The sequence below is a fragment of the Rousettus aegyptiacus genome, unplaced genomic scaffold (assembly GCF_014176215.1).
Source record: "Rousettus aegyptiacus isolate mRouAeg1 unplaced genomic scaffold, mRouAeg1.p scaffold_m13_p_14, whole genome shotgun sequence".
Classification (NCBI taxonomy): Eukaryota; Metazoa; Chordata; class Mammalia; order Chiroptera; family Pteropodidae; genus Rousettus; species Rousettus aegyptiacus.
The window spans coordinates 60,413,403-60,441,345 of record NW_023416289.1 but is presented as its reverse complement, the minus strand read 5'-3'; the positions used below and the strand labels follow the sequence as shown (position 1 = coordinate 60,441,345).

Sequence of the window (27,943 nt, the reverse complement as noted above, 5' to 3'; positions counted from 1 at the left end):
AAGCCGGACGCGCTGCTCCACCTCATGGTGAAAGACTGGCAGCTGGAACTCCCCAAGCTCCTCATTTCCGTGCACGGAGGCCTCCAGAACTTCGAGATGCAGCCCAAGCTGAAGCAGGTCTTTGGAAAGGGGCTGGTCAAGGCCGCGATGACCACGGGCGCCTGGATCTTCACGGGGGGCGTCAGCACTGGTGAGAGCAGAGCCCCCCTCGCAGTCAGTGCGTGGGCCCAGCGCCGGGACGGTCCCTGAGAGCATTCGCACGCGGCCGGGCCTCCGGGGATAGTCGCAGTCAGGCGGCCGTCACGGCACGATGGGTCATGGGAGTGTTCTGAACTCCCAATGCACATGAGTTATGTCCACGCGATTCCGCAGTCCGACCTTCCATTTGTAAAAAACGTAGTACCCCCGAAGTGCAGTAAAACGAGGTCTGTAAGACCAAACACAAAGGCGCTGCCTCCTGGTGGTGTTTGTGACAGAGCCCAGGTCCGCCCAGCAGCTGGGTCTTATTGGGCATGGTAGCGGTCACGGTCAGCATCTCTGGCACCCGCCGTGCGTCCTGTGTGAGCCTCGTTTTCACCGAGGCTCTCGACAGTCCCTTCCCCATCAAACGGGAGGGGAGACTGAGGCACGGAGAGGCTGTCTGGGCGTCTGCTCCAGCGGCCCGCAGCCGGGGACCGTCAGAGGTACAGGTATTCCCACCGCGGGTCTCAGGAACCAGCAAAGCAAACCTCTGCGCGGCAGTGCGTTGGGGTTTGCCCCCCACTCCTTCCAGGAGCCAACACAGGCGACCGGTTCCGGTGGACCCCAACTTCCAATGCGCTCTCTTTAAGGACGTGTCTGGGTCCTGCTCCGTCGGGAACGGAGGGCCGAGGCAAAGGGCCTAAAGTGTGGCTTACGGCTGCTCACAGGGGTCGTCAGCCACGTGGGGGACGCCTTGAAGGACCACCCCTCCAAGTCCAGAGGCCGGCTGTGTGCCGTGGGGATCGCCCCGTGGGGCATCGTGGAGAACAGGGACGATCTGGTCGGGAAGGACGTAAGCATCTCCCCGCGACCCTGGCCAGCGCTGAACCGCAGTCTTTGTTCTGAGATCATTGTGGAGTCACCCGCAGTTGTAAAAACTAAGACAGAGGGGTCCCCCGTGCCTTCCCCCCTTCCGCCAATGGCAACATCCTGCAAAAACGGGGCACGAAATGCGGCCGGGGTGCGGTCCCTGAGACAGTCAAATGGGAAGGTCTCCTCACCCTGGGGGCCCCGCCTTGCGGCGTACCATCCACGGCTCACTCCACCCCGCCCCCCCAGCCCCCGGGCCCCGCCTACCTGCCCTCGCTTCGCTTCGAGGGCGGCTTTTCCCGCTCCGCACGCCCGGGCGGGCGCGGGCACTGGCGGGCTGGCCCTTCACGCGTGGAGTCGACCCTGCGGCACGCACGGCCGGTGGGTTTGCGCGTCATGGGCCGCGGAGTCTCCGCTGCTCCCCGGCGGCGTCACCGAGCAAGGCGCATGAGCGTCGCGCGCGGGATCCGTGCTGACCCAGGCCTCCGTTTCTCTGCGACGAATGCCCAGGAGTGCGATTGCCGGGTTTTCATGACCTACAGCAGTTTGTTTTTCCTAATTTAATATAGAAACTTGCAGGACAGAACCCCTTTATTAGGAGGATAAGGGCGTGAGCCGGGGCCGCATGGGACCTCCGTGCGCCCTGGCTCCCCGGAGTCCCCGCGCCCCGGCCGCGAGCGCTGACCTGCCTCGCGCGCTCCGCCAGGTCACGCGCGTGTACCAGACCATGTCCAACCCCCTGAGCAAGCTGGCCGTGCTCAACAGCGCGCACACGCACTTCATCCTGGCCGACAACGGCACTGTGGGCAAGTACGGCGCGGAGGCCAAACTGCGCCGGCAGCTGGAGAAGCACATCTCGCTGCAGAAGATCAACACGCGTGAGTGCGGGCGGCCGGGCGCGGGGAGGCCGGACGCGGGGGAGGCCGGGCGCTGGGGAGGCCCGGGCGCGGGGGTGGCCGCGATGCCGGGGAGGCTGGACACCGGGCTGGACGCGGCGCGGCCCGCAGGGCCCACACCCCCGGCCCGGGCAGGGCGCGGGCGCCCTTCGCCCCCCTCCCCACTGAATCACACCCGCTGAGCGAGGACTCGGTGCTGGGCCCCGAGTTCCCCAGGAGGGTGGACGCGAGAAAGCCCTGCGGCCACTGTCCTCTGACGTCCCGGCGCCGTGTGGCCCAGGCTTCCCGCTCCTTCTCGTGACCACAGCTCTTTCTTACACCCGAACGGGAAGACTCAGCGCGGTTCCCTCTGTCAATACACGTCATGAGAGTGTTAACTCTCTTTAGCTTTGGCCTCTCACCCAGACCAAGACGGGCGGGGGGTCGGGGAGCCCCGGAGAGGGCCCCCCACCCCTCCGACAGGGCACTGCCTGCGCTGGCCCCCGGGGCAAGGCTGGGGGGAGCTGCTGAGGTCAAGCTAGCAGGCAGGGGCGTCCCTCCCGGAGGGAAGGGCCATAACCTGTTAGAGCGAACACAGCCGCTGTGGACTCGGCCACTTCGCAGTCCAGCGACAGCTACTGTCAAACCGACGAGGAGAAGTGGTCCTGGAATGCCTTTTGCGTCCGCCATCGTGGCCGAGGTCTCTCTGTGAAGGGCAGCCGGAAAAGCGGTCAGCGCGGAGCGTGGCTGGACGTCGCCTACAACAAAGCGTCCACGTCCATAAACCGAGTCTTCTTATCCTCACGCTTTTTGTTGTCCTTGGATCGCAAGTTCCACACTGGCCGTGTGACCGGTGGGCTTCCCTTTGTCATCCTTTGCCTAGGGCTCTAAGTGGGGCAGGGACAGCAAAGGGGTGCTCAGTGGTCACCTCTCACGGCTCGGAGCTGCGGGGAGCCCAAACCAAGACAACTCAGCCGTTTCTAGAGAAGAGGGTGATGGGCCGCCACGTTCTTGAAGCCCCGGGTGCCAGGCCTCGCGTGGGTTGGACCCGCAAAGGCAGCACCCGGGTCATCTTGGTCTGCTTCTCAGCGCCTCTCGGCCAGGGCCTGGCCCCAAGTCACCCCCAAACACCTCTGCTGAGCTGTTGCTCTGGTGGAGACTGGCACAGCCGTTCAGAGTATTTAAGAGTTCCCGACGACTGAAGCGCCTCTGGGAAGCCAAGCAGACACTCTGGATCCCTGAAATTCTTAGGTCTTCCAGCAGATTCTATCTGACACTTTCAGACCTGAGCCCAAGGACACTTCTACTTGCTGTGTGCTAATGCTGACCAAATAACCCCCATGACGCCTGGGGAAACAGGCTCAGACTATAAGCCATCATGGCAGTTTGGGGTGAGACTGTGCGGTGGGCCAGCCTGTCGGCTGCCCGTCTGCCCCCAGCACCCTCCTCCGCCAGCACCCCGGACTCCAGGGACCCTCTGCTGCCTCCTGCCTCCCGGAGCCCCCTACCAGCCCTGCCGCCGAAGGCCAGCCTGTCCCTGTCACGTCGCCGAAGGGTCCCGGCATCTGGCAGAGACGGAGGGAAGAACTAACAAACCGAGGGGCTGCTGGGGTCAGCGGGCTTGCCCCCCAGTCCCTCCCTGCCCGTTCTGGGCACTGGGGGCAGAAACGACCCCGCGACATACCACATTCAGACGCCGCTGCGAGCTCACAAAACACTTTCTTATACTTTTCATTTCGGGGCTAAAGGAGGCGTGGTGGCAGCTCGCCTCTGGCAGGGGGTCCTCTGCGGCTCGTGGCGGCTGGGTGCTTGGGCCACCATCACAGGGCGATGCACAAGAGGCCAGGGAGCGAAGCGAGCTCACCCGGGGATGCCCGGACCCCTTTCGCTGCGTCGTGTGTGAGGGGACGGCCATCGGGGTGGGACCGTGGGACCCGGACCGGGCAGCGAGGGAGCCATTCTCTTAGCGAGCGGAAACTTCCGGGTGCCTCGCCTCTCCTCGGGAAGCGCCATGGGCCCGGGGCTCATCTCGGTCAGGCTCTGCGTTCGCACCGATGCGTGGGAACGGCCATCGCACACCGCGACCCTCCGGGCCGCTAGGAAACTCGCAGCAGCGTAGGGGACGTCCGCCCCGCCACGGGGGGGTGACGCTGAGCTCCAGGACGGGGTGAGGACAGCACGGTGACACTGTGCTCGTTGCAGGGCTGGGGCAGGGCGTGCCCGTCGTGGGGCTCGTGGTGGAAGGCGGCCCGAACGTCCTCTCCACCGTCCTGGAGTATCTCCGGGAGGACCCTCCGGTCCCCGTGGTGGTGTGCGACGGCAGCGGCCGCGCCTCCGACGTCCTGTCCTTCGCTCACAAGTACAGCGAGGAAGGAGGGTGAGCTGTCTGCCCCGTGACGGGGCCCGGGGCGGGTGGGGCGCGGGGGTCACCGCCTCCTCTCGGGCCAGGAAGCGAACCCCCAGGGGCGCCGTCAGCCGCCCCGAGAGCGTTAGACGAGCAGGCGGCACGGATCGCGGTCCACGCCGCGGGCAGCACGCGAGGTCCAGACGTGGCGATCCTCACGGAATCCCCGGGGGACACGCTGTCCCCAGACTGCAGCTACCTCCCCAGGTTCCCCGCGAGCCTGGGACAGAGGACGGGTGTGCACGCAGCTTGGACTTTGGCCCCTTTCTGTCTCCCACGCCGGAAAAGCTGCCCGGCAGGGAGGCCAGGTGGACAGGGTCAGCCGGTCCCCGTGCGCAGACTTAACCCGTGCCCCTGCCTCCTCCTACGCGCTTCCTCTGAACAGGGCGATAAATGATTCTCTCCGGGACCAGCTGCTTGTCACCATCCAGAAGACGTTCAACTACGGCAAGACGCAGTCACAGCAGCTGTTTGCCATCGTATCGGAGTGCATGAAGAAGAAGGAGCTCGTAAGTGTCCCGAGCTGCCTTCCCCGTGGGCTCCGCAGGGAGAGCCGTGAGCAGCCGCTTTCGGGTCCCTTCCGCGTGTGCGGCCGGAGCTGGCCGAGTCTCAGCTCAGCCTTTTCCGAGGCAGCGTGCAAACCCACACCCAACGGGCGGCCACACCCGCAGGCCACGAGCAGCACCGGGGCGTGCCAAGGGGGACCGGGCGCTTCCCAGGCTTCGGACGCGGAGGGTGACGTCCTGCCCAAGCCAGGCCCATGAGGAGCAGGCACCTGCCCATCCCGCGTGGCTGCAGGTGGCCCTGGGCTATCGGAGGGATCACTTCGTAAGCTGCACAAATGTCTAATCGCCGTGTTGCACACCCGAAACTAATACGGCACGTCGGCTGTAACTGAAAGGTTAAAAAAACATTAAAAATGAAAATAAAAACATTCTGAGTCTACAAACCTCCCACACATAAACGTAGGCGTGCCTCAGAGGTACGGCGGGTTCCGTTCCAGACACTGCGACTGAGCGAATATCGCGATGATGTGAGCGAGTCGCACCACGCTTTGGCTCTCCGGGTGCACACAAAAGCTTTGTTCACACTGTGCCGTAGCCTGTCGCATGCATGGCCGCATCGCCTCTGAAATACGCGCACACCGCGACACAAACGCGCTTCACTGCTACACAGCGCGGGCCACCGGCCGAGCCTCCGCGAGCTGTCGGCGTGCTGGCGGGGCTGTCACCTTGCCTTCGGCATGCAAACAAACCCACGCCCGCCACACACGATGAAGGAGGCGAGGCCGGCGTGCACATCGTGGTCTCCCACGACGAGGTAGATGTTGGGGGGCAAGGTAGGAATCAGGCGGGGGCCCCGTGCGGCCAGCAGGGCCGTCGCTGCCCACGTCAGACGAGCCGGCTGGATGCGGCCGGCCCTCGGAGGCAGCCTGCTGCTCTCGGTCTCTGCACCCCGTTCAAAGACACCCCGATTCGCCCCCGCTTTCGACTTCGCTTTGCCCAGCCTTCTCACGACCGACCTGCTTCCAGGTGACCGTGTTCAGAATGGGTTCCGAGGGTCAGCAGGACATGGAGATGGCGATTCTGACGGCCCTGCTGAAAGGTGAGCTCTCGGGGGGGCGGGGAGGGGCTGGCGACCCTGTCTCCCCGCGGCCTCGCGGGTGCTGGGAGCCGGGCCGTCGGAGCTGCGCCGCCGGGCGAGGCAGGCTGCCCCGGGGTCCCGCGGTGCGAAGCTGCAGCTCAGGGCCGAGCCGGGTGGGTTTGAGGGCCGGTGTGCCTGAGGGTGCCCACGGCCTGCGTGGCTGGCATCAGCACCGGTTCCCGTGGGTAGCGGCTCACCGCGGATTTCGATTCGCGGGGGGCGAGCACAGACGTCCCTTCCCTGTGGCTGCTGTACGCGACTGCTCCGTCCCGCGGAGCTCGGCCCGACTTCCCGCCCCGCGTCTGACGGCCGGCTGTGAGCTGGCCGCTCGGGGCTGCTCGGGGACAGGCGCGTCCCGCCTGCTTTGCGGCTGCGTGGGGATGGGGACGGCAGCAGCAGAGAGGAGGGCGTCGCCGGAGGGCTGGCTGCCCGGCCGTGCGGTGCCGGCCGCCCCGTAGCTGGGGGCCGCACCCCTTGGCCGGGCCCGGCAGGTGTCTGGACAGTCCCGGGCCTCCTGGCCTCCTGCAGATGAGGGCCCCAGAGTCACTGGGTTCCTCCTCTGCCCCCCCACGGCTGTGGGGCCTGAGTGGCCACTGGAGCCAGAGCGGAGCAGAGGAGAGGCAGCGGCGCTACGCAGACGGCCCGGAACCACGCAGGGCCAGCGCAGGGACCGCGCACCCCGCCCCCCGCCCGGTGCCACCGAGCCCGGCGGCCAGGCCCGGAGTGACCAGCGCCCGTTCCCTTGCTGTTCCAGGAACGAACGCGTCCGCCCCGGACCAGCTGAGCCTGGCGCTGGCTTGGAACCGCGTGGACATCGCGCGAAGCCAGATCTTCGTCTTCGGGCCCCACTGGCCGGTGAAAATGTTTTTCAGTTGATGCCATTTAACCCGAACGTGCACGGTGATGTGTCTGTGTGTTCTGCGTGGCGTCACCATCTCGGGAAGTCGTCTGGGGTTTTGGTGGTCCAGTGTGTGATCAGCTGTTGCTATGTGACGTAACGGAGCCAGGAGGAAGTAAGAGCCAGTAGCGCCAATCAAAGATTCTGGCCAGTGCTCTTAAGAAATGATCACTAAAGGTCTCCGGCCACGCCACCCTGAACACGCCCGATCCCGTCTGATCGGAAGCCAAGCAGGGTCGGGCCTGGTTAGTACTTGGATGGGAGCCACCTAGGAAGACCAGGTGCTGTAGGCGTAAAAAAATAAAAAATAAGGGATTGTAAGCTGACAAGGTCCTTGTAATCTGTGAGTCAACCAAGGGCTGCCTCACCTAAAAACTAAAAAAAAAAAAAAGAAAAAAAAAATAGAAACAACCACTAAATACGGTAATGTTGACACTGAAAGTGTTTTTACTCTTTTAAAGAAGAAAATAGCTCATTAAAATTAAATATAATGATTGTGTTGAGAGTTTAGATTTTTCGAACTCTGTTCCACAAAACCCTGGAGGCCCGGAGAGTGTGTGTGTGTGTGTGTGTGTGTGTGTAGTTTAGTGTGCTGTTTATGTGTCTGTGTGTAGCGTATGTACGTGTGGGGTGGGACGTGTGTGGTGTCTGTCACATGGATGGTGTGTGAGGGGTGCTGGCATATGGCCGTGACTCGGGGGTGCACTGGCACGGCCCCTGCCGGCCCCCCTGGATCTCAGAGGCTCCTCCTCGGGATTCAGCAGTCACGGTCACGCAGCTGCTAGTTCTGCTCTGAGTGGAAAAACTGGGAGGTTAAGAAGGAAATTAAAATATTTACTGTACGGCAAGATTCTTCCTAATGTGCATAATCCGCTGGGCAACTCGCCCGGCCGGTCACCGTGTCAGGCACCTGGGGACCTTCACCCGCTGATGAGCTCCGGTCACATTTGTCCCGTGTGCAGCCGCACACGCCGCCTCTGACCCCTCCACCGGCACCCTCTCCCGCCCACGTGAGCGACCATCGCACTTCTCCCTGGGCCCTGTGTGGGCCCCTCTGCACCATCGGCCCCGGGGGAGAAACACACACCACGCAGACGTCACCACGCTGAGCGCGTAAATGCCCCTCACCCGGCGTAGGTAACGGGGTCGTGACGTCGGAGCGTCTCAGCGCACAGCCAGGCCTGCGACGACTGTGCGTGCGTCATGCGTGCGTGCGTGTACGTACGTGTGTGCGCACGCAGAGGCGAGGCCGCTGCCGCTCCCGCCTTTCCTAACTCTGTGTGCTGTGCACCGCAGCCCCTGGGCAGCCTGGCGCCCCCGCTGGACAGCAAGGCCACGGAGAAGGAGAAGAAGCCGCCCACGGCCACCACCAAGGCGGGCAGAGGAAAAGCGAAGGGCAAGAAGAAAGGGAAAGCGAAGGAGGAGGTGGAGGAAGAGACCGACCCGCGGAAGCTCGAGCTGCTGAACTGGGTATGTGCGTGGCCCTGCCCCTCCGCGGGGGTCACGGGGGCCGTGGGGTATGTGCGGGGCAAAGGGCCGTCCTGGGCCCCGAGTCCCCACAGGCCGTGGGGACACACTGACGGGGCTGTGCCAGCACTTCGACCAGCGAGGCCGCCTCCGCTGTGACGCGGCCGCGGGTCGTCACGAACGCCACGTTTGTTGCTCTGGGTGTGGAGCCGGCAGCGGCTCTAAGCCTGGCGGACGCGGAGACGTGGCGGATGCGCTCGTCGTTACGGACGGGGCGCGGAGCCTGCGACTGGGCTGCGGAGGGGACAGCGACAGTCACACGTCGTGTGGCACGCGGCGGCCCCCGGCCTCGCTCCTGTCAGGACACGGGCGAGACAGGCCGCGGGGCCTCTGCGGTGACTGTGACTGCCGGCGCCCGCTCCGGTGGTGGGCCGCACGCCCCTGGGTCCCGCCCGCTGCCCCATGGGTCGTTCTCAGTCAGCGACGCGAACTCCCCAGCAAGCCGTACGTGACAGCGAGGGCTGCAGGTCCCGTCGCATTTAAAGAACGGAGCCGTAAATGATAGATAACGGCAAATAAACCGTCACGATCCACCGCCTCCGATGACACTGTGTACGGAGTTGGGAGCTTGGAGATTCATCGAGATCGCCGTTCCGTTTTGAGAAGAACGCTTCGACCTACGTTAACGAACTATTTTAATTAAAAACAAAGCTGGAAACTGGAGGGGAGTGGTGCCATTTCGGCTGCCATTCTGAATCCTCCTCGATCTGTTTTTAACGAGAAAATCATTTACTTTTCTCCTCTTACCGACCTTTGGTCCTTGGTTTGGTGCACAGGGGCCACACGGAGGAGAGAGGGGAGGGAGGGCAGGTGGCGGCGTTTACCGGGGACAGAGCAGAGCCGACCACGTTCAGAGAGCTCTAGGATGGGGGGGTGGGGGGGTCAGGCCGTGTCTCTGCACAGTCTCCCACCTGCCGCTGCTGGCGCCCCCTGGGAGGCCACCGAGGCCACTGAGGCCACCTTGGGCTCCCTCTCCCGCCCCTGCAGGTGAACGCACTGGAGCAAGCCATGCTGGACGCCTTGGTCCTGGACCGCGTGGACTTCGTGAAGCTCCTGATTGAAAACGGAGTGAACATGCAGCACTTCCTGACCATCCCGCGGCTGGAGGAGCTCTACAACACGGTGAGCGCTCCGGAGGGGACGTGGGGGCGTCCGGTCCGGGCCCGGGGCACGCGACTCCGTCCTGGGGCACACGGCTCCGGCGGGGCACGCGACTCCGGCGTGGCTGTGCGTGAACGTGCCCAGCACCGGTGAAGTGCGGTGTCCTTGGGGAGGGACACCCCGGAACGGCAGGGTGGCCACGGCCTCGCGGGCGCCCGCCAGCTAGGACCTCCAGCGCGTTGGGATGGACGCGTGTGAACGGATCCCTCTCGGCTCCCATTACGACCGTGAATTCTGGGAATTCTAAGTCGCACACACGTGCTTGGCAGCGGTTTGCCGACCTGGCGAACTTTTAACACCATTTCGCGCTTCATAAAGTGCCCTTTTTAGTAACTCGATAAAATCTCGTTTAACATACTTGGCGCGTCTCCACCGTGCCCGGTCTTGTCTCTTGAATGACACAGGCCAACGGTGACTGACTGTCTTCACACTCCACCGAGGCGTTGATCCCGCTGCGTAGGGAGGGTTTTGCTCCGGGCCGAGGAGGGACGCGTCTCTAACGCAGCCGCACGCTTCTCTTGCAGCGGCTGGGCCCCCCGAACACCCTGCATCTGCTGGTCAGGGACGTGAAGAAGGTCAGTCGCTGCCTCGGAGCCCCGGCCTCTGGCCACGTTGCAACTAGACACTTTTTAAAGCAGTTTTTACATTTCTAAATGTGTGGTCACCCACTCGGAGGCATAAGAGATAATGAAGTCCTGTCTCCATAAAAAGGGTTTACTCAAAACTAAAAAAAAAAAAAAAAAGATTCCTCTTCTTCAGGTGTAACGTTCATGCCCAGGGGCTCCTCGGCGAACGGCCTCAGCGACCCTCGCCCACCTCCCCCCCCCGCTCCCCCTATCCCCAGTCACAGAGCCCCCCTTAAAACCCCGGCACCTCATGAAGTCCAAGCTCCCTCCAGGCACTGCACCCCGCTGGGCCTGGCCGGAGCCCCCTCCCTACTCCGCCTCATCATGTCCCCACCTCACAGTACACGCACCGAGGAGCCGCATTCTGTCCCCAGACAGGCCCCGCTCACGTCTGCAGGGCGCTCGGTCCTCATCCCCTGCAGCCCCTGCTCCGCCTGCTGCCCGGGGCGTCCGGTCTCCCCGAAACCCCCTTCCCACCCGCCCTCTGTCCACCCAGGCAGAGCGGGGGTCCCGACATGCTGCTGCTTCAGGGGCCGCGTGTCGTTTGCTCCTCTGCCCCAAACGGCCAGCTCCCCAGAAGTAGGAACTGCACCCCCTATCTCTACGTGTGGAACCCCGACATGGTCATGCGTCAGGACAGCGATGCTGGATAAGCCGGCAATGCTGGGTGAAGAGTTTTGTAAACCTGGCCGGTCCCGATGCCCTATAGGCACCCTCCCCCCATCGCCCACCTCACCTGTCCTTGGATCCTCATCCCACCCTGCACCCCGACCACCATGCTCCCCAAAACAGAGTCCCTCCCCATCCCCCAGATTCTGCCCCAAAGGCTGTCTGGTTGCAGGGGGCTTTTCGAGGGTCGGGATTCGATCTCAGCACGGGACAGGCGTGGCTTCCCACCGGCACTAATTTTACGCCGCTCACGTCCCACACCTTAACTTGGGTTTATTAGTGTGTGACACATACATCCGCGTCGACAGCCCCCGAGAGGCCCCGCTTGTAAGTCAAAGATGTTTTATAAAACAAAAAGGGGGGGGGACGTTGGAAGTGTGTAATCTGCGTGAGGTGGACCCCAGGATCCCACCGCCATCCGCATGTGACATTCGCCGAGCCGTAAACAGCATATGGAAAAAAACCCCTAATGAAATGGGCGGCGCGTCCGGGCTAGGTCCGCGGTCTGGGGCTGGCGCGTGCGCAGACGGGCCCTCGGCACCTGCCGCGCCCCACGCGGCTGCGTCGCCGCACCCCCTCTTCCCTGGTGTGGCCGAGCTGCCCTCGCCCACTCCCAGTCGCTCCAGAGAGCGGGTGGTGTGGGTTCCTGCTGAAATCGGGGAGGGGGCGCCCTGGGAAGTCACAGGCCCCGTGGGGAGCCCTCACCGGAGACGCCAGCCTCACGGGGCGCCCTCGGAGCCCGCCTCGCCGTGCGCGGGTCCCTGCCTCCTCCTGCACGGGACGGGACAAGGGCACAGCCCCCGGGGCGGGGGGCGGGGTCCCCTGTCCCCAGAGCGGGGAGGTCCGCGCAGGGGGGCCGCTGCACGGGGCCTGAGCCGCCCCCCTCCTGCAGGGCAACCTGCCGCCCGACTACCACATCAGCCTCATCGACATCGGGCTGGTGCTGGAGTACCTGATGGGGGGCGCCTACCGCTGCCGCTACACGCGCAAGGGCTTCCGCGCGCTCTACAACAACCTGTTCGGGCCCAAGCGGGTAGGCGCGCCCCGTTCCCCGCCCGGGCCCCCCCGCGTCCCCGCCCCGTCCCACCCCGCGCCCACGTCGCCCATCCCCGCCCGTCACCCTCCGTCACCCCGCCCCGTCCCACCGCCCCCCACTAAGACCCAGCGCTCCCCACCGCCCCAGTCACCACCAAGCTCATTATCGCCGCACCGAGGCCCCCGGCCTGACAGCCGTCCCCGCCTGTCACGGGAGCCCACGCGCCTCTGCCAAAGTCAAATCGTACAAGTGTGCCCCGTGTCCTCCGCAGTCAAAACCCCTCGCGCGCGCCTCTGAAGCCCCCCAGAGGCCCCCCACTTAGAGCCCACTGCCTCCGCACTTCTGGGCGTGAAGGTCTCCCCGCTGCCTGGAATGAGGGTCACGTGTCTTCCCATCCTTCTCAACTGACCTCAGCTGACGAGGGGAGTTTCCATATTAAGGCCTTTCCTTGGCTGTTGCCATTAATTATTAATCCATTATCGTCTCCTAACAATACTAGTGGTATTAGTACCACACTAACAATACTACTGGTATTGGTACCACCGACATTAAATCGATGTTTTTCTCCCCTTTTATTATGCAGCCTAAAGCTCTTAAACTTCTGGGAATGGAAGTAAGTAGGCTTTGTTTTCAACAATTTTTTTTTTTTTTTATCTTGGCCCAATATATGTAGCCCTATTCGCTTCGTATTTGTTTAACAAATTGAAATTTGTTTAACAAATTTGTTTTCCACGAAAAAAATCCACTACACTACACACCCAAATTTGCTTAGATAATTCAGTCAAATTGTATGAAAGACCATAGGCATTTTTTAAAAGTCAAATGCTAACCAATTCTTTTTCTAGAATTAGCAAAGCCATACTTTCAAAAGCAAAGGTCAACCCGGAAAACTTAGAGAATAAGGCCCCTTATGTACATAAAAATCATAACGCTGAAAGAAATTGGATGGGATATTTTTAAAGTCCTAAACAAGTAGTCTTCTAAGAATGCAAATGTACCTTAATGCTAGACCTAGAGGGTCTTACACCAACCAAGTAAGATAAGTCAGAGAATGACAAACACAACATAATCTCACTTGTATGCAGAATCTAAAAAACAACACAAATGAACACAAAATAGAAACAGACCCATAGATACAGAGAACAAACTGATGGTTAGTTACCGAAAGAGATGGCGTTGAGGGATGAATTAAAAATAGTTTTTAAAAAATGTAAAATAGATTCCTCAACTCAAAAAAAAAAAAAAGTTTACCAGCAAGGAAATGATGGTATAAAATAAATGATACAGATATTTTCCGATATGATTAAATGCATGCATATCTTATAGCGAGAGGAATCCTTTCACTGAGCGGTGGTTCGCTGTAGTCATTTCTACTAAAATCAAAAATGAGACAAAGACTCAATTATCACTGACACCATAATCATCCCCATTAGTTTTTAAAAGTGTTCTGGAAATTGTATCACCTGAAAAATAAACATTAAAGAAAGAATACTTTAAAAGGAAAGAATATGATTATGGGCAAAAAAAAAATATATTATTTTGTATCTAGAAAACCCAGGAAAATCAACTAAAATTTCCCTTATAATAGTATAAAAGTACTCAGAAATAACCTTGAGAACAAAGACATTAAAAAATATTCAAATGAATGAGATACCATAACACGGAATATTAAAACTGTTATAAAGATTCTTCTCAGATTACTTCATGAGTTAAAGAGCATCTCCACTTCCATATGGACTCGGGGTCCACAGACTCTGTGTCCATAGACCGTCAGCATAATGGCACCATTACTGGTAAACTGAGGCCCTGTGAGGGTTATAACATGCAGCTTTCCATAATTTTCTGTTTTCTCTAATCCTTTATGTCAGGGAGGGTTTTGTCTGTGGGGTGAAGGTTTGTAAAACAAGCCTGTAAAGAGTCTGAGCCCCGTCCTGTTTTAGGGGGCTATCTTTCACTACCTTTATAGCATTTTATTTTCTAGAGTCAATTTTCCTAAAAAACGATTTATTTCACCCAGACCTTCAAGTTCATTGTCTTCTAAATTTTAAATCTCCTCAATATTTTTAGTTGTGTGCCACTTCTTGCAAATTCTTAAAATTTATGTCTTCTGTCTTTTTTTCTTAATTATACTTATCTTCATATTTGATTGACATTTTTACTCTATGAAGCAACTTTCTTTTCTTCTGTTTTCTATGTTAACATCCGCTATTATTTGTATTCATGTACTTTCTATAGAGTTACTGTATCGTTTTAATTGACCCAATTTGATTCAATTTGAAAGTGCGTTTTGCTCATTTTCAATCATCCCTGTATCCAACAAATGCATTAAGATACAGTTTTTTTCCCCTCTGAGCATTGTTTTCATGGTACCCCACAGGTTTGGGTAAGTAGAACCTTCACTGCCATTCATTTCCAAATATTTATGATTTCTTCTTTAATCCAAGTTGTTTATAATCAGTTAAAATTTTCCAGCTACAGACGTTTGCTATCATTGTTATTCTTCCATCTTTGCGAGCTAATTTTGTTCCTTGGGTGTAGACTAACATGATTTCTGGTATCTGAAATTCAGTGAGCCAGAAAATCTGGGGTTTTATGCCTGGCTGGTTTTTATTAATGATTAACATGTGCTGGAAACAAACATGTATTCTCAGTTTGTTGAATAGAATTCTTATATTTATCTGTCAGATAAAATTGGCTATTATGTTATTCAATTTGTTTCTATACGTAATTTTTTTTCAAGTTTATTTGGAAGTAGAGTGTGCTTAGAGACTTACTGTGGTTGGCATGTGTCAATTTCTAATACTTCCGGTTCCTATCTTCTGTTGTTTCATTGTTTTGTTTCTTTTTCTTGTTGATTTGTGACGGTTCCTCTCATTTCAGATAAAGTAGCCCATTTTTATATTCTCTATCACTCAAAATTAATTTCAGAGAATTTGTATACAATTAATATTTTAATAATATTCTATCTTATTCAAAGGTAGGCTTAAAAGGGCTGGTTTACAACATTTCATTAACCACTAGTGAATTTTTATTTGATTTGATGTATACTTAAAAATAAAGCTAATGTCAGTTTTTAACCTAAATTATCGTTAAGTGTAGTTTTACTGGGACAAATTAGAAAATTAGAAGAAAAACATGTAAACCTGAGGCAAGATACGATCATTTTGATGAAAATGTTAAAACGACTCATGACGAGATTATAAAAATCGGGTCCGTCACAAACCACGCGTGATGAGAATTGGAGAGCCGGGCCCCCCAGCGCTCCGGCTGTGTCATTGTGGGCGAGTTGGCTCATCTCTCAGCCACAATTTCCTCCCCTGAAGAAATGGAAGAAATTCTCAGCCTCTCAGAGTAAGAGGAGACAGTTGGCAGGCGAGCGGTTTGCAAAAAAACACACGTTCCGTCCGGTCCTGACGTCCCACTGCGTGCTGCGGCCTCAGCCTGGACTCGCCGAGGCCCTGCGTGTCTTGCCGCTCCCACGCTTCACCCCCAGGTCCCCCTGCTTTCAGAACGACCCCACGCGACCCCTTTAGAAACTGGGCACTGTCGGCCGTCCACCTGCAGGACGTGTGGAAGGACGAAGCGCGGTCAGAGTGCCGCGGCCGCCTCCTTGGCCGAGAGACCCCAGCTGCCTTCCTGCCTTCCCCTGCCCCTGCTCATGTTGGTCCTGCTGACCTCTGGCTTAGCAGCATCTGGCACAGGACGGATGTTAGGTCTGCCCCAAGAACCAGCCTGTGGGCCCGAGCCCGCCCGCGCTGTATTGGTATTTAAGTGTGGTGGTGGTTTTTGTTTTTGTTTTTTTTTTTTTTTTTTTTGTTTTTTTTTTAGTTTTGCAGCATCTCCTCCATTTCCAAAAGATTCTGGGGGAAAAAAATGCCAAGTTCTTCCAACAGCAGTCCTTTGGGTTTTAGGTGGTTTACTGACCACGGTAAACACGTGGATCTTTTCAGAAGAAGGACTTCCCCGCGGGGCCACCGCCGATGGCCCTCGGGCTCGTGCTCCCTCGTCGGAAAGGTCGCCTGTCGGGTCGTCCCGCACCCCCGGGTCGCGCGTTTTTGCAGAACCCGTGCTCCTCTCCCGCCAGGACGACGAGCCTCCGGCCAAGGGGAAGAAGAAGAAGAAGAAGAAAAAGGAGGAGGAGGCGGCAGAGGTGGACGCGGACGACCCGGCGGCCAGCCGCTTCCAGCACCCCTTCCACGAGCTCATGGTGTGGGCCGTGCTCATGAAGCGGCAGCGGATGGCACTCTTCCTGTGGCAGCGTGGCGAGGAGAGCATGGCCAAGGCCCTGGTGGCCTGCAAGCTCTACAAGGCCATGGCCCACGAGTCCTCGGAGAGCGAGCTGCTGGATGACATCTCCCAGGACCTGGACAACAACTCCAAGTGGGTGTCCGGGGGCCGCGGGACCGACCGCGGGGGGCTGCGGGGGGCTGCGGGGGGCTGTGGGGGAGCCACGGGGGGCCGCGGGGCATCGCACGGGCTGCTTCCTGGGCGCTGGGCCCTCGGCGTGCGGGCGGGGTGCCAAGCGTGTTTCTCAGGCAGGACCGTGGCCCGTGAACTATCGCTCTGTCCGCCGGGTGCGACGTTTTCCTCTGTCCCTCCGAGGCCTTGCTGGGCGTCACCATCTTTGTTTGCCGCCCCTCCCCCATGGGAACTGGGGACACGGAATCTCAACACGGAGGCGACTCACACGGGGGGCGGGTGGGGGGGGTGAGTGAGCCGAAGCTGCGCCCTGCGCTGACCTCACTGCACTCCCCAGACCCTCTCGCCCTCCGGGGACAGGGCGGCTGGGCCACCGAGGCTCTAATACAGCCACTGCGGGCTGGACGCGGTCTCCCCCGGAGGCTGACCTCGGACAGGGCATTTCGGCGTGTTTCAAAATGGTGCCCTTTCCCCTCCCCTGCCCGGATCTGGCCGGGGCTCCTGGAGGTGAAGCTCGCAAAGGCGGGCGCACCCCCAAGACCGGCCCCTGGGGGTTCCACCTCTCAGGCTGCCCTCCCTGAGCCTCCAGCAATGCTCGGGCACAGGACAGGTTTGCCCGCCCCGGGCTGGGCCCCGAGGTCTGTGCCGGTGAGTGGCGGTTCTGATGGAACCTACCAGTATGGCCGGCACCTGGATCCCGAAATGGGACCTCCCTGTGTCCCCGTTCAGCATCCACCCGTCCCCTTTGCAAAGAGCGGCCACACTTCTGCCTTCCAATCGCAAGGGGCTTGCCGTCCTTCCTGTCTGCGCCCTGTTCTGTGAGCACCGGACGGAAGGGACTTCGGCTCCTCTTGTCTGCATTTCTGGGGCCTGAGGGGCGGGCCTGAGGTCCACCTAAGGCTCCACGTGCAGCAAGAGCAGTGAGCCACCAGCCCAGGGCCAGCGGTCCCCCTGCGTCCAGGGACGCCCCCCCGCGAACTCCTGGGAGTAAAGGGCCCGGGTGGCCCCGGCCGCCCCTGCGGCTGCGTCTCTAACGGCCTCACTGCTCATCGTGGCCTCCAGGGACTTCGGCCAGCTCGCCGTGGAGCTGCTGGACCAGTCGTACAAGCACGATGAGCAGATCGCCATGAAGCTGCTCACCTACGAGCTGAAGAACTGGAGCAACTCCACCTGCCTGAAGCTGGCCGTGGCCGCCAAGCACCGCGACTTCATCGCGCACACCTGCAGCCAGATGCTGCTCACCGACATGTGGATGGGGCGGCTGCGGGTGCGGAAGAACCCCGGCCTCAAGGTGCGCATGCGCGTCCCCGGGCGGTGGGGTGGGGACGGGCAGCAGCCGCGCGTCAGACGGGCAGGGACGGCGCGGTGACAGGGGACACCTGAGTGACAGGTGACACTTGAGTGACAGGCGACACCTGAGGGCTCTCGCCCTCTGCCTAGCTGAGCTAAGCACCCTGTGGGTTATTTCACTCACCCCTCTGAATGACCCCGTGGAGGGGGTCGCCGTGGCAACCGGGGTCTCATGGGGGCAGGACCTGAAAACTCACGCGGTAACTCACCTGGGGTCTGAGCGGGTTGTCGGCGGGCCCGGGACCCGACCCACGTCCAAGCAGTTTCTCTACAAAGTGTTTCTGGCCTCACAAGAAGTATTTTTCTGTTAGTTATGTTTACTATATTATTATATTTTAATTTAAAGATTTACCTGCTTTGAAACTTAATAGAATAGCTCTGCTTTGTAAGTCGAGGTTCCCCACAATCCTGCCTGCTGTTCATCTAAAAAAGGAAAAAACGGGCGGACGTTCTTAAATTTTTTACCGCCCGCAGTTCCGCCAAGGCACCACCCAGACACGCCACAGAACACGGGGTGGGCGGAAACCCCCAGGGCAGCGAGCAAGTTCAGGAATGTCGAAGGTTATCGTTTTAAATTGTTACCTGCTCTGGGACATGCCGATTTGGGGAAGCGACACAGCTCGAAACCCCGTTTTGCACCCCCAGGTTATCATGGGCATCCTCCTGCCCCCCACCATCTTGCTTTTGGAATTCCGCACGTACGACGACTTGTCATACCAAACGTCCAAGGAAAACGAAGACGGCAAAGAGAAAGAGGAGGAGGCCGCGGTCAGTGACACTTAATGGCTTTTTTTTTTGACGCCTACAGCACCTGGGCTTCCCAGGCGGCCTCCCATCCAAGTACTAACCAGGCCCGACCCCGCTTAGCTTCTGAGATCAGACGGGATCAGGCGTGTTCAGGGTGGCGTGGCGTAGACTACCGACATTTAAGCGTATCAATCAGCTCTCATCTTCAAAACCATTGCGATTTCTCTTGCCAGAAGAAGCCTCTGTCGTCGGGGGGATTCCTGTAATCCTTCCTTTGAGGAAGTGCCCGTCTGTCGAATATTGCGCCGGGAGGGCTGGCACCTTGCCTGTCCTCTTAGTGACCTGCTGGCCACTCGCTGTGTCTTCCAGGACGGAAACGCAGACGCCGGCTCACGGAAGGGGGATGAAGAGAATGGGCACAAAAAGCAGAGGAGCATCCCCATCGGAACGAAGATCTGCGAGTTCTACAACGCGCCCATCGTCAAGTTCTGGTTCTACACCGTAAGCGCCCCGCCCCGCCCCCCACACACACACCTTAACGTGTGCCATTTACCCCGTTCCGAGCAGGTCGCTGTGTCATAGCCAGAGGGGACCAGGCTCCAGGTGGGAAGCGCACAGTAGCATGACCGATGTCGCGTTATAAAGGGCACCTGAAATATGCATAATGTTGTTAACCAGCATTACTCAGTCAATTTAAGGGGAAAACAAACAAACAAACAAACAAAAAACGTCAAGGGCTTAGAAAAGTTTTACAGTGCAGCGCATTCAAATGAACGGTGGCCATGAAACAGATGTTCACCTCAGAATGGGGCTCGATATCTTGTCCCGTGTCTACGTGCAGCAGGAATGCGGCCATGCTGGCCCCAAACGCGCTGTTTCGTCAAGCAAAACAGTCAGGGTCGTTTGCTTAAGGCGAAAACCTTTCACACACCTTGGTAATACAAATGTGGGAAGAGATAACTTTATTTCGGAAAGAACATTCCCTGAGGTCCATGAACATCTACCCCGCTATGCCGTACACCGAAAACAAACAGAAAATCATCCCGAAGGCCAACTATAGTTGACCATTAAAAAAAATAAAATAAAATAAAAAAATAACAAAGTTTTAAGGAAAAGAAAAACCGGTTTTGGGAGCCGCGGCCACCTGAAGGTAAGGTCGTAACCGCCCCCCGGCGTGGTCTGCCTCCCACGCGCCCCCCGGGCCGGCCTGTCTTCCAGATCTCGTACCTGGGCTATCTCCTGCTGTTCAACTACGTCATCCTGGTGCGCATGGAACACTGGCCCTGCCTCCAGGAGTGGGTCGTCATCTCCTACATCGTGACGCTGGCGCTGGAGAAAGTCCGCGAGGCGAGTGGTCCCCGGGGCCGTCCCCGCCTGGCGCGCGACCGCGACTCACCCCACACGCTTCCTGGCGGGGAAACAGCGTGCACCCCCCAGTGCTGCGCGACGTGCCGATGGAGCCGTCACGGTCCCAGGTTCAGGCCACTCCCTCCCTTGCCTAGCGAAGGTTCACACGCCTTCTGTGTCTGCATGAATCTGAAGGTGCAAACCAAAACACAAGGCAAAACAGACAGTGGTGAGTGGTAAAAACGGGTCTCGGCGCCTCTAAAAGCCGCGGTGAACACTGCCAGGTCCCCGAGATGCCGTCAGCCCCCGGGGAGCAGATTGGGCCCCAGCCTCTCATGGGGACTCTGAACCACCCTGTGCTAGCGGGCATTCTCGTGCACGTGGAGTTTCAGGGGGTGAGGGGGCCAGGCCAGGGGATGGGGGGAAGGGGCTGAGCAAGGTGAGCTTTCGGTGGCAGCGACCCCTGACCTCACCCTGCAGGGGACTCTGAGTGTGCCGGATCTGCGAGATCTGTCCCACCTTCAGTGAGGGGAGCAGAACTTTGTACCCATACCACGGGTCACTGGCACCTGGGGGAAAGGTGGCCCCAAGGCAGCAGGTGGGGGCTGGGCACGCCCACCCAGTGGACACACCTGTGGAACCTGGGCTGGCCACTAACCGAGCGGACGAGATTTTCAACTAAGTGTTAAGAGAGACAGTCACGTCTCATAGAGGATTCACATGACTGAGGACTAAAAATTCACGTGCAGCTCCGAGGGCGGCCTCTGCAGGCGGCAGGGGAAGCGTGGGCCGGGCACTTTTTATGTTACCTGCGAGTTTTAATGCCCTCTATTCGTTTATAAGGAGTAAGCTTGCATGTTCTTTCCCCCACTGATACGGAACCACTCCAACTGTCTTGCAATCATCACTGACCCTTTCACTGAAAACTCGTGACTGGCAGCTCCTTCCAGGCGGAGTGGGCCGGATGCCCTAGGCCCGCGGGCCTGGGGAGGCAAGTGAGCTGGCCCGGAGCTGTGGGCCCCGCGCCTTCGAGTCCCACATCTCCTGTCTAGTCGGGCTTCATCCGAACTCTGCAGATCTCAGGCCAGTCCCCAGGGGCCTGCCCGGCCGTTGCTGGGTGCCGTCCGAGCACTCAGACCCCGTTCCGATGCCAGCTTGCCCTCCATCACAGGAAAGGGGGCGGCCGTCGGGCGGCGCGTGTGGGTTGCTGAACTATTAGATCCCGCTGCGTCGGCCGAGGAACGGCCAGCATCCATCCCAGCCCTGGGCCCTGGGGACTCCCGCAGCATCCCCCTATAGGGGAGTGGCCCCCGCCCACCGCCTGTGCATGCCAGCTGACAAACACTCCCCATTTTACTGAGAAAGTGGTGATTTTTAATCTCTGGTGATTTTCGAAGGGTAGTAGCTTAAACAGGATGAAGTCCGGTGTAACTGTCCCCTGACTTCTCACATCTAAGGTGCAAAGGAGCTTTGGCAAAGCGGCATCTCGGAGCCCGACGGCGCCATCTCCACCGGGGGGCCCGCCCTTCCCCAGGAGCCCACGGGGACGGCTCTGCCCCAGCCGCCCTCCTGGAGTTGAAAGGCTGAGTGACAGGCACTCGTCCAGGGAATTAGGGGGAAAAACTCCGAGGCGGCGGCTTTAATTGCAGCTGGAGGACGCCCTTCCCAGGAGCGTGGGACACGCGGAATGCGGGAGGACAGAGGATCCCGGGCTGCTCCCTGTCTCCCCCCCCCCACCCCGGAGAAGCCCGCCGCTCAGGGGTCCCGGGCAGGAGAGGGAGCCAGAGGCCCAGAACGGTCCACCAGAGCGTCCGTCCGTCTGAGCCTCCGAGGCGGCGGCTCCAGCGCCCGCCCCGCTCACCGCGCGCCCCGTCTGTCCGTCTGCAGATCCTCATGTCGGAGCCGGGCAAGCTCAGCCAGAAGGTGAAGGTGTGGCTGCAGGAGTACTGGAACATCACCGACCTGGTGGCCATCTGCGTGTTCCTGGTCGGGGCCACGCTGCGCCTGCAGCGGCAGCCATACATGGGCTACGGCCGCGTCATCTACTGCGTGGACATCATCTTCTGGTACATCCGCGTCCTGGACATCTTCGGCGTCAACAAGTACCTGGGGCCCTACGTGATGATGATCGGAAAGATGGTGAGCGCGGACCCTGCCGGGAGCCGGGCCGCAGGCCGTGGCTGGGCGGGGGCTGGAGGGGTCCTTCGGGAAGCACCTTCGCTTTGAGATAGTCCCCGTGCGGTTCTGTGACCTCATGGAATCCAGGGGACACACATGAGTCGAGGGACTGCTGTGGACCCACGCACATGCGTGTACACATACATGTGCACTCACACACACGGCAGGGACCTGATGGATACGCTTTCGACATGGAGTGGAGCCAGACACAGGGAGGCCCGGGTGGCCCCCGCCTGCACCCCCGGCCCTCGGCTCGCGAGCTCCAGCCTGGAGTGCGTACGGGCCACCGTGTGCGCATGTCATGCGGTCCTTGGCCACGCTTCCTTCACAACAGGCCATGGACTGTAAAACAAAACGAGCCAGCAGCTCGTCCTGACCTCCCCAGGGAGAGCGTCAGGGTTTGGGCCGGCCCCAGGAGAAGGGACGTCCCCTAAGTTTGGCGGTCCTTCTTTATAGGGCAAGTGGCTTTGAGCGAGAAGGGCATACGGCTTAGCTCGTTCTGGCAAGGGCTGGCGTCTTCGGGGACGTCCCGAGTAGGGATTCTGCCAGTTTAGTGTCCAAAGCAACCAGAACCCTCGGCGTCCGCGTACGAGTGCGCAGGCTCCCGCGTGAGCGCCCAGGTCGCCCTGTCGGAGCTCTCCTCCTCTCAGTGCTTAGCTCGCCTCACCAAGTGCCGCCGCTTCCCCCCAATTCTTTCCTGTCTCCCTCTGCGGTTGTACTTACGAGATGAACTCTGGCTTGTGGGCAAGGACGGAAGAGGCGTGAGGAGGACTAAGAACAGGAGCCGAGGACAGCGGTGTTCTGGGACAGGACGTGGGCCTCGCACGAGGCAGAGCGAGTGCCGCCGAGGGTGGGGGCCGGGGGGGCGGGGAAGAGGCCGTCTCCACCCTTGATCGGCTTCGTGGCCACCGCGAGGTCCCTGGGGAGAGCCGTGCAGTGAGCCATGCAAATCGGCCCCTGAGACAGGACAATGTGAGACACGTTTCCTCTCTCTACGCAGATGATCGACATGCTCTACTTTGTGGTCATCATGCTGGTCGTGCTGATGAGTTTCGGGGTGGCCCGGCAAGCCATTCTGCACCCCGACGAGGAGCCGTCCTGGAAGTTGGCCCGGAACATCTTCTACATGCCGTACTGGATGATTTACGGGGAGGTGTTCGCGGACCAGATAGACCGTAAGACTAGAATTCATAGTAAGGTTCTCTTCCCTGCTTCCGAGGCCGACGCCAGGTCCCAGGTAGTGCAGAGGCGCTGTTCCCTGGGGAGGACGCGCCTTTTAATCCTGCCACGGGCTTCAAATCACTTAGGGAAGAGATAAGTGCAGATGGAGAAATGCAGTTTTGGGGACATCAGTTATTTCCCCTGTAAAAACCATTAACCAGGACTCCGACTCCCACCCCCTTCGGCCAGCCCTGTGGCTGTCCCAGCTCCTGAGTGTGGCTCCGGTGCCCATGTCCTGACTTCGCTTCCACGTAACCTCTTTCCGCCCCTAGACAGAGCCGGTCGTGCCAGTGCAATGAGACAGCGAGCTGTCATGTGACAGGGTGACTGGCACCTCGAGCTGTCACGTGACAGGGTGACTAGCGCCTGGCACCATCCTCTCCTTCAGGCCGCCAAAGCCCGTTGTCCACACAACGGTCAAGTCCCCCCTCGCCGCCAGAGTGCTGTTTTCCTTAATAATCGGCAACACCCTGGCTGTCAGCAGAGGACGTGAGCAGTCCCACGGGGACTTCCGGGGGCTGAAGGCCCCGCCCCGAGGCTGAGCAGGGAGGTCACAGTGTCTCCTGTGCGTCGTAGGGAAACGAAGCCCAACCGTCCTCACACCTGTCTCATGCGGACAGTCACCGTGGCGCCCGCGCACGAGGCTCCTTGGCCCTGTTTGTAAGCGGCGCTCACACCTGTCTGAGTAATCACAAAGCCTCAGGTCCAACAACAGCCCGTCTGCTGCGGCGGCAGGCGGTCTGCCTTTTGGGAGCAGAAGGCGCGAAGCATCCTCCCCAAATGTGAGACGCAGGGCTGTCACGAAAGTGACTGCCCCCAGCTCAGACCGGTGACTGGTTCACACAGGGCCTTCTCTGCAGCGTGTGAAATGCACCTTTATCAGCAGGTGTCTCAGAGTCCGTCATGGAGCATGTATGCGGCTTGGGGCGCCACGGCATGAGAATCTAATTTGGTTACAAGAATATTAGCGAGACACGCATAAACGCTAAAAGTCCCCAGATCCAGACATACGTTGTAACGTTTTTATTGTATGTATATATATATATATATATATATATATATATATATACACACATATATATATTATTATTATTATTATTAAATTGGGTAACGAGAGAAGATAGAATTAAACCTGAGGCTATGCTATTAACACCACAAATGTAGGTTTTTGATTCTCGACTGATGATTACGTAATAGCTCTGTGTTTCCCTGTGCTGTGAGGAGTTGGCGTTGGGGTACAGAGAACACCTGGTCGGTTAGCCTGTGCGTTAAAACGACCGTCTGCCCGCAGGCCCGTGTCTTTTTCACAGTATTTTTAACCACTGAGCTTTTGCTATGGCTTATGACTTGTGGTGAAATAACGATTCACAAACGCTATCCGTACGCATTTCCTATTATCCACGTGTGTGATTCTTCCCCACAGATCGCTGCTCTCAGGCCTGAATCTGCAATTCCCGAGCGTGGATACTTGGCATTTCTTGAGCTGCTAATCGTTTCTTTTACTTTTCTCTCAACTGTCACCTTATTTTGTTTTCCTCCCTTCCCGTCAAAACTAAAAATATAAACCTTGCTTTCCGATCACTGGACAGTCTACGCCATGGAAATTAATCGTAAGTTTACATGGAATTGCTGACTCTAGTCCACGAAATGTGTGTATTAGTTAGTCTTTCGGCCAATTTCTGATCGTCTTTCATCTGGTTGCAAATCCTTCTCTTTGTTTTCTGGTGTCAGTACTTTTTGAAACTGTAAGTCAGTAAGAAGTACGTAGACTATAAATTCGTGAAGATTATTTGCTAATCACTGCTGGGATCGTCCCAGCTTTCTCTTCAGGAAATAGGTCCCATGTGGTCAAAGTGGCATTTCGAATGAGCAGTGAGAAAAGATAATTTTCAAACATGGCACCAGAACAGTTGATTCATGGATTTGGGGGTAGAGGGACTCCATAACAGAAGTATTTTCAAAGTTAATTATGAGTGAAGCCAAGACAACATAAGCCGATGTTCAATTATTAGGAGACACAATAACTTTCTAATGCATAAGAGTAAAGAAAACACAACGATAGATTCATCTGCTTACAAATTAAGAATTACAGATGAAAAACACAATGAAGAAATGGGAAAATTTTTACAAATAGGACATGTTAAGAATGACTATTTCTGCGTACATAAAGGATATTTTTCACATGGTAAATTATTGCTTAGGAAATCAGGAAACATATTAATGAAGAAATAGTTCTGCGGCATTGTTTACAGTAGCCAAGATATAGAGCCAATCCAGGTGCCCATCGTGGGTAAAGAAGAGGTGGTACATACACACAAAGGAATACTACTCAGCCATAAAAAAGAAAGCAATCATGCCATTTACAGCAACATGGGTGGACCTAGGGGGTCTTGTGCCGAGTGGAGTGAGTCAGACAGAGAGAGACAGACGTTGTGTGAAATCCAGAAAACAGGATAACAGAAGCTTTTGATGGTGGATGTGGGAAGGTGGAGGGGATGGGGGAAGGGGGAAGGGGGTTTAGAGATACAAACCGGTAGTTACAAAACAGTCGTGCGCTGCACGTAGAGTGTCGTAATAACTGTGTGGTGTCGGACGGGTACTGGGTTTACTGGGGCGATCGCTTCATCAATTACATAAATATCTAATCACTGTGCGGTACACCTGAAACTAATATCATATCGTATACCAATTGTAATCAAAAAATTAAAAAAAAATTTAAAGAAATAGGTCATTCGATAGCATACTGAGTTATAGCTGTTCTGTTCACTCTACGTGAAAAGCAGGTGCAACAAGACAAACGTCTGTTTCAGCTCCTTGCGGGGAAAACCAGTACGACGAGGAGGGCAAGCGGCTGCCGCCCTGCATCCCGGGCGCCTGGCTGACCCCGGCCATCATGGCGTGCTACCTGCTGGTGGCCAACATCCTGCTGGTGAACCTGCTCATCGCCGTGTTCAAGTGCGTGTCGCGGTGACGGCCATGCGCTTACGGCTTACCCCCTCTCAGACGTGGGGGTCTCGCCTCACAACCCGCCCATGCTGCACGTTAACACGGGATTTCACGAGGTCTTTTAAACGAGTGGGATTTTTGCAGTCTTTTCTGTTCAACCTTCATCGGCCTTAATGTATTCGTAAATCAAGAGTGGGCTCAAAATACCTTTCATCTGGGTTAGCATTTCGACACTTTAGCATGTATTTGAATCTAATGAAAATATTTTCTCACGTGGGAGAGTCAACACGGAGAAGATGTGATCCAGTTGCACCTTTAAATCATTATCAGAGGCGTGGGAAGCAAAGTTAATTTCCTAAGCTGTGACAGTTGCCGTACTATGATATAAAATATTTTCCTTATCATCTATAGCATATAAAATAAACTGGCCTAGGGAAAAAAAAAATGGCTCAGATTGAAAATCAAGCTTCTTATAAAACTCGCCCATTGTGTCCTGATGTGTTGAGTACGTGCCGTGCTTAATAAATGTTGAGAAACATTATTTTAGCTTCTCAGATGAAAAGTATGAGGGACGAATCCTTCACAGGGACATAGTCTCAGAGCCAGACGGGGCGTTGGCGAGAACCCGGTTCGAACTCCAGCTTTGAGAGACGTGCGGGAGGACGGTCATGGGGGTGGGCTGGCTTTTCTAAGGTCCCCACATCAGCAGACAGCGCGTTTGGTCAGAATTCCACCGTCTCCCATGGGGGACTAGGAGACAAAGAATGCCCAACATCCAAAAGAACGCGCTCGATCGAATAAGGTCAATAAGCCATCGATTTGGTTACCAAAGTAAGGTAGTCACCAATGGTGTGACTGAGGTGGGCGTTTAAATGCTTCACAATGCTTAGCTCAGTGGCTCAGACCTTTAAATATACGGAATAAAATTCCCTGAGCATACGAGTCGACACACTTCATTGTTTACGTAACACGTCCTGGATGGTGGAGGACCCTGGCTGGCAGATAAACGGACAGACGGGGCTGCCCAGGTCAGCACGAGCTGGCGCTCAGAGCCGTTTCAGCGTCTTTCCATTTCAGCGTTAAGTGACCGACGGCCCCGGTGATCACGACAAAGAGCAACATAGCTAACGAAAACTGTGTTCTTTTTAAAGCAACACCTTCTTCGAGGTGAAGTCCATATCCAACCAAGTGTGGAAATTCCAGCGCTACCAGCTGATCATGACGTTCCACGACCGGCCGGTCCTCCCGCCGCCGATGATCGTCCTCAGCCACCTCTACATCATCGGCATGCGGCTCGGCGGCCGCTGCCGGAAGAAGAGGGAAGGGGACCCCGACGAGCAAGACCGCGGGCTGAGTGCGTGCCGAGTCCCTTCCCTTCCACCGCGGGCTGATTTCAGGGGCGAGTCCCGATGAGCCCATGAGCCGCCCGCACGGGAAGCTCCGTAAACCGCCCGATGCGTGGATGCACAGCATTCAAGCTCAGCTGCTGCGCTCTGCTGGACGCTTCCCATTTTTGCGTTCATTTGCGTCTACTTTGATTCGTTTGTTAGTAATTAATAGGACTGGAAGCCCACTCATGAAGAGATGAGAAACAGGGAGTTTTCGAAAACAACTCTCCTACAGTAATGCGGTGTTGCTTTCGAAACGTTTTAATGTGTTGAATGTAGAGATAACGGGAAATGATGCTGTGTTCTTAACTCCAGCCACAAAATACGTGCAAAAGTTTTCCAGAGACACAGTATTCGGTTCCACATCCCGAACAGCTGTGATTTTGCCTTGTGGGTTAAGTGAGCCACTTTGCTCCAGTGGACAGCCCTCTAGCCCTCTTTGTGTGACAGGGCGGGG

At 57.3% G+C, this 27,943-nt stretch overlaps 1 protein-coding gene, 1 long non-coding RNA gene and 2 pseudogenes across 4 annotated transcripts; 2 read left to right on the top strand and 2 right to left on the bottom strand.

The window, feature by feature from the left end:
* Positions 1-27,902, top strand: LOC107515765 (transient receptor potential cation channel subfamily M member 1). Its single transcript, XM_016154879.2, has 22 exons — positions 1-190; positions 909-1,033; positions 1,757-1,928; positions 4,128-4,302; positions 4,715-4,838; positions 5,862-5,934; positions 6,728-6,828; positions 8,168-8,341; positions 9,386-9,520; positions 10,084-10,134; positions 11,747-11,887; positions 12,474-12,503; positions 15,975-16,270; positions 17,372-17,600; positions 18,305-18,427; positions 18,776-18,907; positions 19,625-19,753; positions 21,641-21,892; positions 22,932-23,106; positions 24,742-24,762; positions 25,933-26,107; positions 27,250-27,902. The coding sequence occupies exons 1-22, from the start codon at positions 25-27 to the stop codon at positions 27,509-27,511; spliced, it is 3,261 nt and encodes a 1,086-aa protein (XP_016010365.2). The 5' UTR covers positions 1-24; the 3' UTR covers positions 27,512-27,902.
* On the bottom strand, positions 1,322-4,722 carry LOC118611412. 3 transcript variants are annotated; one of them, XR_004954369.1, is made up of 5 exons: positions 3,610-4,722; positions 2,506-2,812; positions 2,122-2,295; positions 1,736-1,909; positions 1,322-1,586 (listed from the first exon to the last, which is right to left on the bottom strand). It is a non-coding gene; the product is annotated as an uncharacterized LOC118611412 (long non-coding RNA). The 3 variants fall into 3 exon arrangements; XR_004954368.1 differs by having other exon boundaries at positions 2,506-4,722; XR_004954370.1 differs by lacking the exon at positions 1,736-1,909 and having other exon boundaries at positions 2,506-4,722.
* On the top strand, positions 7,049-7,164 carry LOC118611692 (annotated as a pseudogene).
* Positions 18,459-18,576, bottom strand: LOC118611828 (annotated as a pseudogene).
* Positions 27,903-27,943: the final 41 nt, after the last annotated feature.